The 13,986-nt window shown below is 54.9% G+C and overlaps 6 protein-coding genes across 6 annotated transcripts; 4 read left to right on the top strand and 2 right to left on the bottom strand.

Annotated features, from left to right (window-relative positions):
• Nucleotides 1–402: 402 nt before the first annotated feature.
• Nucleotides 403–1,401, top strand: WHR41_07263 (uncharacterized protein; the record flags this gene model as incomplete). Its single annotated transcript, XM_069375868.1, has 1 exon — nt 403–1,401. One exon carries the CDS (start codon nt 403–405, stop codon nt 1,399–1,401), a length of 999 nt encoding a protein of 332 aa, XP_069227238.1.
• A 413-nt stretch (nt 1,402–1,814) lies between these two features.
• Nucleotides 1,815–6,467, bottom strand: WHR41_07262 (uncharacterized protein; the record flags this gene model as incomplete). Its single annotated transcript, XM_069375867.1, has 1 exon — nt 1,815–6,467. The coding sequence occupies one exon, from the start codon at nt 6,465–6,467 to the stop codon at nt 1,815–1,817; it is 4,653 nt and encodes a 1,550-aa protein (XP_069227239.1).
• A 438-nt stretch (nt 6,468–6,905) lies between these two features.
• On the top strand, nt 6,906–9,182 carry WHR41_07261 (uncharacterized protein; the record flags this gene model as incomplete). Its single annotated transcript, XM_069375866.1, has 1 exon — nt 6,906–9,182. One exon carries the CDS (start codon nt 6,906–6,908, stop codon nt 9,180–9,182), a length of 2,277 nt encoding a protein of 758 aa, XP_069227240.1.
• Nucleotides 9,183–9,717: 535 nt separating this feature from the next.
• On the top strand, nt 9,718–11,085 carry WHR41_07260 (uncharacterized protein; the record flags this gene model as incomplete). The annotated part of the gene is made up of 4 exons (XM_069375865.1): nt 9,718–9,831; nt 9,897–10,133; nt 10,192–10,726; nt 10,781–11,085. The coding sequence occupies 4 exons, from the start codon at nt 9,718–9,720 to the stop codon at nt 11,083–11,085; spliced, it is 1,191 nt and encodes a 396-aa protein (XP_069227241.1).
• A 751-nt stretch (nt 11,086–11,836) lies between these two features.
• WHR41_07259 (uncharacterized protein) lies at nt 11,837–13,458 on the top strand (the record flags this gene model as incomplete). Its single annotated transcript, XM_069375864.1, has 3 exons — nt 11,837–11,942; nt 12,008–12,338; nt 12,405–13,458. 3 exons carry the CDS (start codon nt 11,837–11,839, stop codon nt 12,949–12,951), a joined length of 984 nt encoding a protein of 327 aa, XP_069227308.1. The 3' UTR covers nt 12,952–13,458.
• WHR41_07258 (uncharacterized protein) lies at nt 12,998–13,911 on the bottom strand (the record flags this gene model as incomplete). Its single annotated transcript, XM_069375863.1, has 3 exons — nt 12,998–13,371; nt 13,424–13,488; nt 13,543–13,911. The coding sequence occupies 3 exons, from the start codon at nt 13,909–13,911 to the stop codon at nt 13,170–13,172; spliced, it is 636 nt and encodes a 211-aa protein (XP_069227307.1). The 3' UTR covers nt 12,998–13,169.
• Nucleotides 13,912–13,986: the final 75 nt, after the last annotated feature.

Below are 13,986 nucleotides of genomic sequence, written 5' to 3'. Positions count from 1 at the left end.
GAGGATGTACTTGCGGTCCGCTCGGTCCGACAACACACCTGTATGGATGGATCTTGCTGCACGACTGTGACTAAGTCACATGTGTCAGCCTTCGGTCGAAGAGTCGCCCCATCATCTTCGGCCGTATGAAAGAATAAACACGTTCTTTAGGCGGACGTATCGGCATAACTCGCTCTTCGGCCTCGATGCAAAAGGACGACTCCGAATGACCTTTACATCTGCGACGGTCAGCCCGGAGACCGGCAATGGGAGCGAATGGCCGATCATGAGCATATATCTACCGGGCCTCACTCCAAGGTGCAAACGAAAGGGAACAGCGATTCATCCTGACAAACTCATCGAATAAGCATCAAAAGCCTCAACGACCACCCAAGCCCAACCCATACCGCAATCAAAACCACCATGACGGACTTCCAACTGCATCCCGACAAGAACTTCCACTACGAGATTCTCAGGTCCCTTGGTACAGCCCGCTACAGCGGCTCTGACATCCAAGAGCAACTCGCCCTCATGCCCCAGATTGAGCCTGGCGACTTCGACAGCTGGTACAACGAATGGTCCGGGCTAGCCAAACGCGTTCTGTCGACGATCGACACCAGTCGCCTGAGCGAATATAGCCCCGTCACCGTCAGAAACGTCTTCTTCCGTGCGAGTCATTACTTCTGGGTTTCCGAGTTCTTCCTGCACGCCAAATGGAACGACTCACGCAGCCAGTCCGCCTTCTCATCATGGCGGGAATGCTTCAAGATCGCCAACGCACACCTCCCGATCCCAGGGCAATTCATCGAAGTCCCAGCCTCCTTCGGCCAGATCCCCATGTACATCTTCCGTACCCCAGATGCCTCAGCTACCCGCCCCAAACCCCTCATCATCCTCGGCGGCGGCTTCGACAACAACATGGAAGAGCTCCTGCACGTCTTCGGCTTCGACGTGCTCGAGCGCGGCTACAGCGTCCTCATCTACAACGGCCCAGGCCAACCCAGCTTCCTGCACCCACCCCAAAGCCAACCTCGCCAGGGCTTCATCCACGACTGGGAGCGCGTAGTGACCCCCATCGTCTCGCACATCCTCGCCCAGCACAGCACCTCCCTCTCCTACATCGACACGTCCCGCATAGCCCTCCTCGGTATGAGCCTCGGCGGGTACCTCGCCGCGCGCGCCGCCGCCTTCGAGTCCCGCCTCGCAGCGCTCATCTGCATCGACGGCGTCTCGTCCCTGCACGCGAGCCTCCTAACCGGCATGCCGGCTGCGATCCAAGAAGCGTGGGCGGCGGGCGATAAAGTGCGCTTCGACGCGCTGTTCGCGGAGCTGAGTCTCCTATCCAACTCCACCGCGCAGCGCTGGATGCACGACCACGGGCTGTTCGCGTTCCAGGCGGAATCCGGATTCGAGTTCTTCTAGCGCGCGCAGGAGTTCGTTTTGGACGGGGAAGTAGCGGGGAAGATCGGGATGCCGGCGTTCATAGGCGATGCGCAGAAGGATATCTTTTTCCAGGGCCAGCCGCGGGAGGTGGCGGAGATGATTTGGGGAGAAAGCGACGTTGTTTGAGTTTGGGGAGGAGAATGGGGCCGCGGCGCACTGTGCTAGTGGGGCGCTGGCGTATCAGAATCAGGTGGTTTGGGAGTGGTTTGAGAGAGTTGTTTGTCGGGAGGGATGAGAAAGTGGGTAGGCAGTGTGCTGTAATGGTTTGGTTGTGTGATGTGGATGAGGGTTGTGTAGCTGGAGGAGCTTTGTAATTGCGAATGTATGGCTTTATGAGTGTTCCCCTCGATCTATCCCAACTTCCGGGGTGGCTACAATTTGTTCAGCACAGTCTATACCCTCCCGCGAAGTAAACCATTCAAGCCCTCCGCGCCCTGCACCGCAGTAAGGACATGCACGGGCACGAGTCCAGTAGGGTCCAGACCCTTCACCTTGCTCAGCAGAGCCAAATTCCTGAACATGCCCATGACTTCTCTCAGCATGACCTCCGCGTGCCTCGCATGGCCCTCATCAACGATAGCCTTCTCCCCGTGAATACCCTGCCGCTCGTTCTTGGGTCTCACCCTCAGCGTCCATATAAGGCTCGTAGCCGCACATGGGAACGGACGCCCGCCGCGAGAACCGTCAGACGTGTTGTTGATCTTTCCGCGCTTGACGAGTAGGCCGTGCGAGAGGGCCTCGACATAGTCGTGTTGCTGCGCGAGATTCGGCGATTCGATCCATTTGCGCGTAGGCTGGATTGTCGCAGCAACGTCTCGGTCGAGAAGCATGCCCCACGTCTCATCTTCAGTCTCGATCAGGTGTGCTTCTGGATCGGATTCTACTATGCTAGAGGCGGCTTCGCTAGGAGCTGGAGTCGGTGGTGCTGTAAGCGCAGCGTTCCCTGCGCCGTTGGTATCGGGCGAATTCGTGGAACCACCTTGGCCACTAGCCGGCTGGGGAGTTGCGACGGGTGTTGGGGCGCCTGAGGCGGTGCCTTGTCCCGGTGGGGCGACCGTCTCAACAGGTGGCACGATGCTCAAGGTCAAGCTCGCCTGGAAGTGAAGCAGTGAGACGCTCAAGAGCTGCTTGCGGTCCGTGTGTTGAGCAATAATATCTTTCCAGCAATTTGCACAGCTCGTCTCGATGCCGTTGGAACCCGTGGCGACAATGAAGACGCGCCAGATGACTTCCCTCGCTTTGATGAGCTGTGTAGTTCGCACCCAAATCTCCAGTGCCACTTCGGCAAAGCTTCGACCTCGGAGACCAAAGCAATTGTTCTTCGCATATCGGCCGGTGTTGTCGTGCCAAGCGACATTGACCCACTCTCCGTCTGCACTCAGGGCATACGCGACGTGCAGTACACTGCCTTCGTGAAGCAAATCTTTTGGTGGATCGGAGGCGAGCTGAAAGCTTACGCGCTTGGGCAAGGGCGCAACGAGTTCCACGCTTGGTGCTGCGATGTTCGGGAGCGATGACGAGTCATCAATTTCTTTTAATGAAGGAGGACAACGGTCGTAAATCTCCCGAGCGAGAGGAGCCAGTCGTTGCGCAGTTGATATTACAAGGCCTGAAGGCGACGCTATCAGGGAGATCGGCAAGATTTTGAAATCGACATCGCTCATGGAACCCGGTGAGACGGGGATTCCCCTCTTCTTCGCGTGCTGAGCGATTGCCGCGTGGTACGCTTTGGAGAGCCGCAAGAAGCAGGCACTGAAATTCTGCTTGGTCCGAACCCATGCCTCACCGCTTGTCAAGTCAAAAGGGTCTATGATGGAAACCACAAGGGTACGACCAGGGTCATCCAGTGCGATCGAGGCAAGCTCGGTGCCGAGTGCAGCAGACGCCTGCTCATAAGCTTGGAAGACCGACATCATTGATAGCTCGGAGGCACCGTCCGACGTCACCGAAGTGATGGCGTCAATGTCAGCACTTTGAGCTGTTATCTCGCCTAAGGCTTCCGACCCGATGGCCATAGAGCCAAACTTGCAGCATTCGTACATTGCTTTGAGATCATGGAGAAAGCCGGAGACTGCCAGAGCCAGTGTAGAGCTGTCTGGAGCGATGCAGAAGTGCCTGGTATCTTTTCCTCCACTGACCGGAGCAAGGCCTAAAGATTCCCAAAAGCTGAGGGATGTGGCCACCATTTCCCACATACCCTCACCACGTCGAATACGAACATGAGAAGTATTCAAAGGAAGAATATCTGGGCCTAGTGTTGCGGTATCAGCTCGGGGTGGCGGGCGCGGTGGGTGTCGAGCCTGTGAAGGGGTACTGACAGCCGTCTGAGGAGGCTGAGGTCGAGGGAACTGAAGCGGCTCTCTCACTAAGGCTAGAGATGGTATGTCGCAGGTGTTCGACGTTGGGAAGCCTAATTTGAAGGCCTCTGCGAGCTCTTTCAAAAGTTGACTCTCCTGGTTGCTTTCGCTTGGTCCCATAAACAAATCGGGTCTTTCAATGAACTTGGTGACGGTTACAGCTTGATCAGCAGCCATCTGACTCAAGATCACTATCTCTTCCATCGACAGCCAGGGAAATGTGAGCATCACATCCGGGCAGTCGGTATCCGAATATGCCTGGACACCCGGTTGGACTGTCGCTCCTAAGGCCGGGCTGAACATGTCTATTTCTGAACCATCAGGCGGAAACTCTGTAACAGTCTGCGGAGTGACCTGATCGTGCTTCGCTGTGCTGAGGAGTTCTGCTGGTTCTTCTGTTGCTGCTTTCTTCAAGAGGGTTGAGAGCACGGTCCGCATGTCGCCTTTTTGGGTGTCATCCGATGCGTTGAGGCGGCTTGAGTTCTGCTCAGACTGTTCAGCATTTGAAGTCCCATTCGACTGAGGGCCGCAATAAGCAGATGTTTCCAGCGTTCGCTTGCGTTTCCTAGTGGGGAAAGCGGCGTCCTCTTCTGCTTTAGCTCCTTCGATGCGGGGGTAGTAAGACATCATTGATGTGGAGTCGTCGGCGCCATTAACACTTTCCAATTCATCGTCCAGATCAGTATCAACGAAGGAGTTTGACGAAACAGGGGATTCAGGTGACTCTGCAAGCATCCCAAACGGGACCTTCGTAGGCGCAGATTCGTATTTTAGCACCTGATCGTCGGGTTTGAAGTCTGCATAATCCAGGTTCGAAGACTGGACAGCGGAAAAGCCTGCCGGGTTGAAAGTAAGAGGACCAAAGCCACTCTTGCGCCTTTCGTTTCCGTTGCCCTGATGGCCGTGCAAAACACTCGCTGGAATAGGAGGAGGTAATAGAGCTTCCCTGATGCCAAAGGGAGATAGCGGTTTGAGCATGTCAACTTTGGGTCTGAGGTTAGGCGATGATTTCTCTTCGCCCTTGTTGGGTGCCAGCTGATTTTCAACTTGACGAGCTGGAGACTTGGTACGTGACGACTCGAGTTGGACACCTTGGTCTTCAACATGGTCTGTGACATCTTTGGCTTGCGTACGGGGCGTGTTAATCGGCTGCACTTGGTCTTTCGTGCCCCCATCCAGCAGATTTTGCTCATCTTTGGAAGCTGGCCCAAGGTGTTCGGTCATGCTTGAGAGTACGTCTGAGGTATCCAGCCCATTGTTTCCGCTATCGGCTTTCGGATCATCGTGATCAGGCTCATCGAAGAAGTTAAAGTCCGCGTCGTCTACTTCATCCCTGCCGTATTCGCCGTCATCCATATCTCCGAAGAGGTCATCGGGTGAACCACGGGTCCAGTCTTGGGCCTGTGGGCCGACAGAGGAGACGATGCTGTGATTACGTTGCGCTGGATGAGCATCAATGGGAGCTCCATCGTCGAACAAGGATGGATTGCCCTCCACAGGCGGATCTGATGGCGTAAAGCCAGGCTGAGTCCCTGCATCGCCGCTAGGTGCGGATATATTGTCTGATTGTATCTGTGTCTGTGTAGCACTTTGAATCGCCAAGCCATCAGGCGGAGTTGGATAGATGCCATGGAGAGCTTGCAGATCTGGTCTGTTTGCGATGGGCGACGTAACATCGAATGCCGTATGGCCGTTTCCGACGTGAGAATTTACTGCATCATCCATAGCCAAGTCACCATTTTCCAAAACATCGTCAGCATTGATGTCTTGTTCTCGGTGAGATGATGTGCCAAACCATTCCTCTGCAAATGATAGAGGATCAGAAGCGGGTTGTGCGGAAGCATGCTGAAACCAGTGCTGCCAATCAGTAGAGTCGATTTTTGCGTCAGAATCGTTCTGATCACAATCCCGTTGTGGAAGACAGAGTAGGGCCGGCCAGGAGACTGCTTGGAACATCCCAGAAGGCACAACATTCACCCATGCAACGCCGCCGGGTATTTTGAGACCCTGAGAAGCCAACTCTTCGCACACAAGTGACCGCCATTCCTCGTCCGCAAATCTGACCGTGCCCTCGTCGGGTTGATCCTCCTGAGTGGGTCCACTGCTTCGTTCTGGCCGTAGGACGGCATGCAGTCCATTGGGAGCTAGGGATATCTCCACAGGTGCTGAAGCTTGCCCCATCGTCGCCAGATTGAAATTGCGCACGTTGGTTACGAGAGTGAGTTTCTTGCACTCGTCAGAAAAGTTGTAACGTGTACGAGCGACAACACCCGCGGTGTGCTCCTCGTTCTCGGGCAGATACCAAGTCCACTCAGCTATTTTCACCGCAGCATAGGCGCATAGCAATGCATGAGAGATGTACCCCTGCAATGCCTCCAGGAAAGCAGTAAGAATAGGCGCGTCCTCGATGGAAGACGCCTGGAGCTGCTCTCCAAATGTGCCTTGCATCTCCAGCCTAAAACCAACACTCAGATATTCGTCGCTGTCTTTTTCCTCAACCCCAAACAACCATATTTGGTCGCCCCTGGCCACACAAATCAAGTTCTGCTCACGCAAATTCGCTATGGTGCGTGCAACATGCTGAGTTGCAGATATAGCAGGTTGCTCGCAGACATATTGTCTGAAAGGTGTAGTCCCAATTTCGTTGATCACATGCACATTGGTTGTGCATGCCTTAAGTGTATCCATGATCGAATGTTCTGCCCATGCAATGATCCGCGACTCCGTGCTATGGGACGTAGCGATGGTGGTGTATCTGGCGTTGCCGGCAGGGGAAGGTTCGGTATTGCGGCATGGGCTGCGCTTTGCAAGCGTGGGTAGAAGGTAAAAATGTGTTTTCGCTTTTCGGAGCTTGAAATCGGTAAGCGACAAATTAGGCTACCTGAAGAGGCAGGTCTGGAGCTGTTATCGCAACAACGCGTCCTGTTCCAGCGTGCGCTCACCCGTGTGAAGCCGAAGCTCGCTGCGGTGGAGCCAAGCTCACAAGGTTCGCTCGTGCAGCGGCGTCTTCCCGCCTCCGCAAAGCTTAAATGTGGCAGATCTTCAGAAAAGTTGCCGCGGCTTTTGGCTGGAAATCTCGAGCGAACATTTGCCTTCTCTCATATTCAAGCAGAGCTTCACTCCGCCATGAAGCTCTCCACGCAGGCCTCGGTGCCCGTGTACACCATTGCGGGCGCATCGTCTGCCCGCCCCCTACCTGAATGGCTCGCGCGCAAGCGCAAGAGGTCTCTCAAGAAGGATGCCGAATACGCCAACCGCATCGAGCTGCTGCAAGACTTCGAGTTCGAAGAGGCCTCACAGTGTGTGCGAGTATCACCTGATGGCAACTGGGTTATGAGCACGGGCACATACAAGCCGCAGATTCACACGCACTACCTCCCGCACCTGTCCCTCAGCTTTGCGCGACACACCAATGCGCTGAACGAGACCTTCATCCTCCTCAGCGACGACTACAGCAAGAGCTTGCATCTCCAGACTGACCGTCTCCTAGAGTTTCACACACCAGGAGGACTGCACCATACTGCAAGAATACCGCGCTATGGCAGAGATTTGAAGTACAACAAGAGAAATGCGGAGGCGCTTGTGCCTGCCGTGGGCGTGAACGCGGATGGCATGGGTGAGGTATACAGGTTGAATCTGGAAATTGGAAGGTTCATGAAGTGTTACGAGGTTGACGTCGGTGGCGATGATCTTTTGTCTTTTGGTGGTGGCGCATTGCAGGGTGGCATCAGGACTGGTTCGGTCAACACAGCAGCTATTGCCGAGGAGTCGCACGGACTTTTGGCGTTTGGAACAAGCATGGGAACCGTGGAGTTCTGGGACAGTCGATCAAGGAATAGGGTCAGCATACTTGGACCGCCTGCATCGCCTTTCAACGAAGATCGCGAATCGAGGCCACAGATTTCGGCGCTGGCGTTCAATCGGTCAGGCCTGCAACTTGCGACGGGCTCATCCACCGGCATCGTTCACACCTATGACATGCGCTCTCCGGTACCTCTTCTGAAGAAAGACCAAGGATACGATTTCCCCATTCAGACGCTCGAATACATCACCCCTCCCACGTCAGAATCTGAGAAGATTCTGTCAGCAGACAAGCGTATTATCAAGCTTTGGGACGCTTCGACTGGAGACCCATGGACGTCAGTCGAACCTACAGTTGATCTTAACCACGTCGAGTGGGTACCGGACTCTGGAATGTTCCTCACAGCGAACGAGGGCCGTCAACAGCATTCTTTCTTCATCCCTCAACTTGGCCCCGCGCCGAAGTGGTGTGCATTCCTCGACAACTTGGTCGAAGAAATGGCCGAGGACTCCAACGATCCCAACGCATACAAGACGGATCTGGGTGGAGCCAAGGGCGAGGTCTACGACAACTACAAGTTCCTGTCCACACCGCAGCTGCGCGAGCTCAACTTGGATCACTTGGTTGGCCAGACGAACCTCCTGCGCCCTTACATGCACGGTTACTTCGTGGCTCAGAAGCTGTACGAGCAAGCTCGCATGATCAGCAACCCCGACTTGTTCGAGCAGCAAAGACAGAAGACCATCCAGGAACGCATCGACAAGGAGCGCGAGAGCCGTATCAGAGGCACCAAGAAGGCCGCTGTCAAGGTCAACAGGAAATTGGCCGAGACGCTTGCGGCCCGCGAAGAAGCCAACGAGAAACGCAAGGCTCTGCGTGTCTTGCGCCAGGGTGGCGACGAGCCTGCTGCCAAGGACGACGTCGAGGGCGCAGATGGCGAGGCAGCTGTCGAGAAGACCAAGCCCCAGCGTCTCATGGACGACAGCCGTTTCGCCGGTCTGTTCGAGGACGAAGACTTCGAGATCGACGAGAACAGTCGCGAATTCGCCATGCACAATCCATCTTCCGTTCCCAGCGGAAAAGCCAATGGTGGCGAGAGAAAGCCTCATGGCCTCACCGCTGTCGAAGAAGAGGACATGCAAGATATCAAGGGCAGCTCAGACGAGGACGAGGATGAAGATGAGGATGCCGAAGCCGAGGCGGAAGCTCTTCGCGCACGCCAGCGTGGTGGACGCGACGGTGACAAGAGTGATGACAAGAGACGTGTCGGCTCTTCGAACTACAAAAAGGCTGGCCACAGGAACCGCGAGCCTCAGATGCAGGTTTCTTCTTCTGGCAAAGATGCCAGACGACAAAAGGATCGTGCCGGCAGGTCTTTCGGCGACCTCGCCTCGCGCGCACCAGGCAGGACCGAGAAGAGAGCTATTGGTGCGAGAGGAGATGTGGTCGGTGAGAAGGAGGTTACGTTTGCGCCGACGAAGGTGCAGAAGAAGCGGCCTTCAACTGGACCTTCGGAGGGTGGCAATGGCCGCACTGCTACACGAGGCAAAGACACAAAGGACAGACGAAGCGCCAGTGGCAATGTGTTCAGGAAGATGTAAGAAAGATGTAATTCAATATCAGCGGGCATCGAGCAAAACCGATGGATGTTGTGGGTCTGCTTTTCAGCATGGCGTTGGGGGAATGCTTGTCATTATGCATAGACGGTCAATCCGAAAAGGACCAGGCATGGCTCAAAAGATAGAAATGTATTTACATCATGCAGATTGAAGACGTCTGTATCAACGTTTCGTGGCCTGTAAGTGACGTCGGTCCACTCGATATTATCTTGGCCAGCCTCACGACCAGAGTCGTCTACCCTCATTATGCTTTTGGTCTCCTGATACGAGCGTGTTATGACACGAGAAGGTCATAAAGACGAGACTATCAGAGCATGCGAATACGCCGTCTAGTTATTTCCCGAACAGGTGGAGATCGACGGTTTGTGGCTTGAATGCAATTCCTGCAACCCCATTGGCTGCCCGCTCAATGCGAATGCGAGCTCTCAGTAGTGACGCCGACGACCGAGCCATTCATCAATATACGTGCCACAGGAGTAAGCGAAGCCGTCTCAAATCACTGATTCCACCATACAAGATGAACACGCCAAGTAGCCATAGCGATGGCAGCTCTGGAGTTGGCAAACGGAAGATCAAAGCGCATCGCAAATCGCGCGGCGGATGCGCGATGTGCAAGACCCGCAAAGTGAAGGCAAGTCGCAGCATCGAAAGTGGAGAGAAATTCGTCGATAGTTGCTGACATTGTCCGGGCTGTAGTGCTCTGAGACGAGACCACGCTGTACGAACTGCGTCAAATTGGGGGACGACTGCGTGTACGACCGGCCGCGCGAATCGCAGCAGATTGCACGCCTGCGGTCGCCGCAGCTCAACGCGACAGGATTCGATTTAAGAGATCTCAGATATTTTCATTCGTACCTCACAGTCGCATATCCATCGTTCCCACTTGATACCGAGCGTGCTTGGACGTTAGAGGTCCCGGTAATCGCGCAACAAGTAAGTCTTTACACACAAAGCTGAAAGTGATGACCATCGCTCATGGATTGCCGAGTAGTTCGACTTCCTCAACGCAGCAATTCTTTCTCTGGGAGCAGCCCATCTCCAAGCGAATACAGATCTGGAGCTGGAACAGACTGTGCAGAAGTATCGCTTCGCAGCAATCCGAGGCATCAACTCCGTAGACGACATCAATTTGAAGGACTTGCAAGACCCATCTGCGGGCGAACGAGCAACCGCTGTTCTGGCCAGCTGCTATGCACTGACATTCATCTCCTTGTATATGGGCGATCCTGTCTCGAACTTCCTGGTTCTAGTCCGTGGTTGTGCCTCACTTTCTGCCAGAATGTTGCAGGCGGGTCTCAAGTCGCCGCTCTTTCCTGAAGACGAGAATCTGATTATCAAGGACGATCCGAATTCAGCTTTGGTGCGCAGGCAATTCTTCAACGGGACATCCTTGTGTCCTACAGCAGCTGTGGAAGCTCGTTGTTCATTGGACGCCATAGAACAGCTTTGCAATATAGAGCCCTTCCAGCAAGAAGTGCTGGAACGCATGAAAGGCATTGTTGCCGTTACTAGTGGTCCTCTTGAAGGTGAGCTCTCAGAATAAGACAGCCTATCCGCAGCCAAAACTGACCATGATGTAGCTGCAAACTCCTACCTCTCGCTCTGGAGCATCTTCACCCAAATGGCACCCTCTGACTTCGATGAGTTCACGAACAGTCCGAACCTGGTGTCAGTAGTCTTGCAGGTCCATTTCCTGGCATTCGAATCGATGATGCGGCCCTTACTTAAAATTCCAACCGGTGGGTTTTCTGAAAGAGCAGACAACAAGCTATTGAGAAACACGATCAGTATGAACCCTATTAACTCTACCGGGACTGAGGCCGAAAAAGCGTTGTTAAATCAGCTTGTCAGCTGGCCTCAGAAATTCCTAGAGTCTGAAACCTGATTAAAGGCCGCTACAACATGAGTCACACAGCACTCATTCAGTTTTGACATGCCAGTGGTGAACGAATACAACCAGACTGTTCCAATAAACTGCATCGTCCTGAATCCAATGAACAGGCTTGATCATGGTGGATTGCAATCCTCCGTCATTTACGGCGATTGGAGACAGCCAATACTCAGTACTCCAGCCTTGAGGAACTACGGGCGGAAGCCTGATGGTTTTGCCAAAGGCTGACGGCACGCCGATGCCTTATGTGAGAGTCTCACTGCGTCTGGCGGCTTGCGGTGTCACCATTCGAGTTCGGTGCATTGGTAGATCGGATCAGGAAGGCTCTCAAGTACTTATTACTGAGACTGATACTTGGGGGATGCTGGAGTTGTATTTGCGCATCTATTAATCCTCGGAGGCAATTGGGTCGGTGCGATCTATGACATGAATTGGCTATCGTCGTGGGAGAACTGTCAATCGATGACTTGGACGCGTTGATGGACGATGTCAAGACAAAAACACTTTGTGTTTTTTTTGTAAAATAACAAATTTGGTCTTCTCTTCCGCTTGTCACCACCTTTTACCTCATCTGATCTACTGGATGTGCATTGTTCCCCCATTCGGATCCAATCGTGTCTCTGACGTAGCTCGCTCGAAGTCGATGATCATCCGAAGTTCCAAACACCGAGCTCAAAACAGCCTCAACAAACCGTTGCTCTTCCCCTCACCCCACCAACACTTTCCCCAATTACTCACCTTCACAATGCTGTCCCGCAAAGCAGTCCAAATGGCGACCAGCACAGCCAACACCCGCGCCTTCTCCAGCGCTACCTCAAACCTCTCCAAACTGCGCATAGGCTACATACCCGGTACCTCCACCCCACCTTCAAGCCACCCCTCAAGTACCCACGACTGACCCAATGGAATGGCAAAGAACACTTCTCCACGCCCCTCGCCTTCGCACAACAACACTTCTCTCTCTCCGCCGACCTCATCCCCGTCCCCACCGGCACCGGCGACCTGACCAAGCGACTCAAAACCAGCGACGAATCGCAGCGCCTCGACGTCGCGATCGGGCTGACGGAAGGCTTCGTCGCGGACTTGGGCAAAAGCCGCGCGGCCGCGCAAGAGCCGGGCTACGGGCTCGTGGGGACGTACGTCGAGTCGCCGCTGCGGTGGGCGATTTCGACGGGCAAGGAGAGGGAGGATGTGCGGAGCGTAGAAGACTTGAACGGGAAGAGGGCAGGCGTGAGTCGCATAGGAAGGTGAGTTACTGTCCTATCTACTCAAAAGGATACGTCGGACTGCGCTGACGCTTGTCCGCACAACAGCGGCTCCTACGTTATGGCCTACGTGCTGGCCGACCAGCAAAAGTGGCTCTCCGCCAAAACCGAGCCCTTCACAATCGTGCCCTCGGGCGCCTTCGCAGCTCTCCGCCAAGCGGTGCGCAGCGAGCCTACGAAAGCCGACTTCTTCATGTGGGAGCATTTCACGACGAAAGCATACTGGGACAACGGCGAGCTCAAACGGATCGGCGAGATCTACACGCCCTGGCCGAGCTGGATGATCGCGGCGCGTGAGCCGACGGATCCTGCGCTGCAGGACCTGGCGGAGAAGCTGAACGCAGGCGTGCAGTACTACATGGACAACGAGGAGGAGGCGGTGAAGCACATCACGGGTACGATGGAGTACTCGGAGGCGGACGCGAGGGAGTGGATGAAGACGGTGGAATTCACGCAGGACGTGAGGGGTGTAGATCCGGGGGTTGTGGATAAGACGGTGGGGATTTTGAAGAAGGCGGGCGTGTTGGGTGAGAAGGCTGGGAGTGGTGCGGATTTGGTTGCGATTAAGCGGGCTGAGAGGGCGAGGGAAGAGTGAGGTAAGGTAATGAGAGACCGGTTGATGTCACGAGCACAATGGCTTGTGGACGGCCACGATAATGCCAGAACACGGGCAAAATGTACAAACACGAAACGCGAAGGAGCCGCGCATACAACATACAAATCATACGAACAGCACGCCGGAGGAACAATGCCAATCAACATCGTGTATCATAGCAAAACTTTTGCGCACTACCAAAAGACCTCAGTACCAATCTAGCAGCCACTAAGGATATCGCTAAGCGCAGCCTTCTCCAGAGAATCCACGCTCAGGTCGTAGTAGTACTTGACCTGGACCCAAGCGCGGACGTACGTGCAGTGGTAGGCCTCGCGCTCCGGCAGCCACTCGGCAGGGTCCTGGTCGCCCTTGCCGCGGTTGCTACTGGCGCTGACGGCGATGAGCTGGGGACGGGTCAAGCTGATTCTCGTTAGCAATGGGTGTATCAAAGATATGTCCCGACGGCACTCACTCATTGGCGAACTGCTCACGGCGGGCATCAGTCCAGTCCTTGGCACCGGAGACCCAGGCCTCTTTCTGTTGAGTTGTTAGAGATGCGGCTTGACTGATAGCGTCTGCGTGATGTCTTACAAGAGGAACCATGTGGTCAATGTCAAGCTCGCTCGACACGGTGAAAGTCTCGCCGTCGTAGTCGCTGTACCAGTTGCCAGAAGTAGCAGCGCAGGCGCTGTCTTGCTGGACGTTGGTACCGTCACGCTTCAGGACAGTCTCGCGGGCATTGCAGCTGCCGCTGATGGTAATCCAGTGGTTGAAAAGGTCACGGTCGTAAGCCGGGCTGTTGCTCTCAGCCTCGACGGTCAACTGGGAGAGGTACGAGCGGGCAGTAGAGGCGGCGATAGGAGTAGGGAGGTTTCCGCGGCGGACAAGGGCAGGGTCGACAGGCGCAGCGAAGGCGGCGTTGGCGGCGAAGAGGAGGGCGAGGGCAGTGGTGACGGCCATGGTTGCGAAGCGATTGACTTTGATGTGAACGAATGTAAATAGATTGAGGGCCTGCAATCCCCTTTGCCTTATCAA

Source organism: Cladosporium halotolerans (assembly GCF_011745625.1).
Source record: "Cladosporium halotolerans strain TM138-S3 chromosome Unknown Sca28, whole genome shotgun sequence".
Taxonomy (NCBI): domain Eukaryota; kingdom Fungi; phylum Ascomycota; class Dothideomycetes; order Cladosporiales; family Cladosporiaceae; genus Cladosporium; species Cladosporium halotolerans.
The sequence above is the reverse complement of the archived record's forward strand: the minus strand, read 5'-3'. Positions and strand labels throughout refer to the sequence as shown.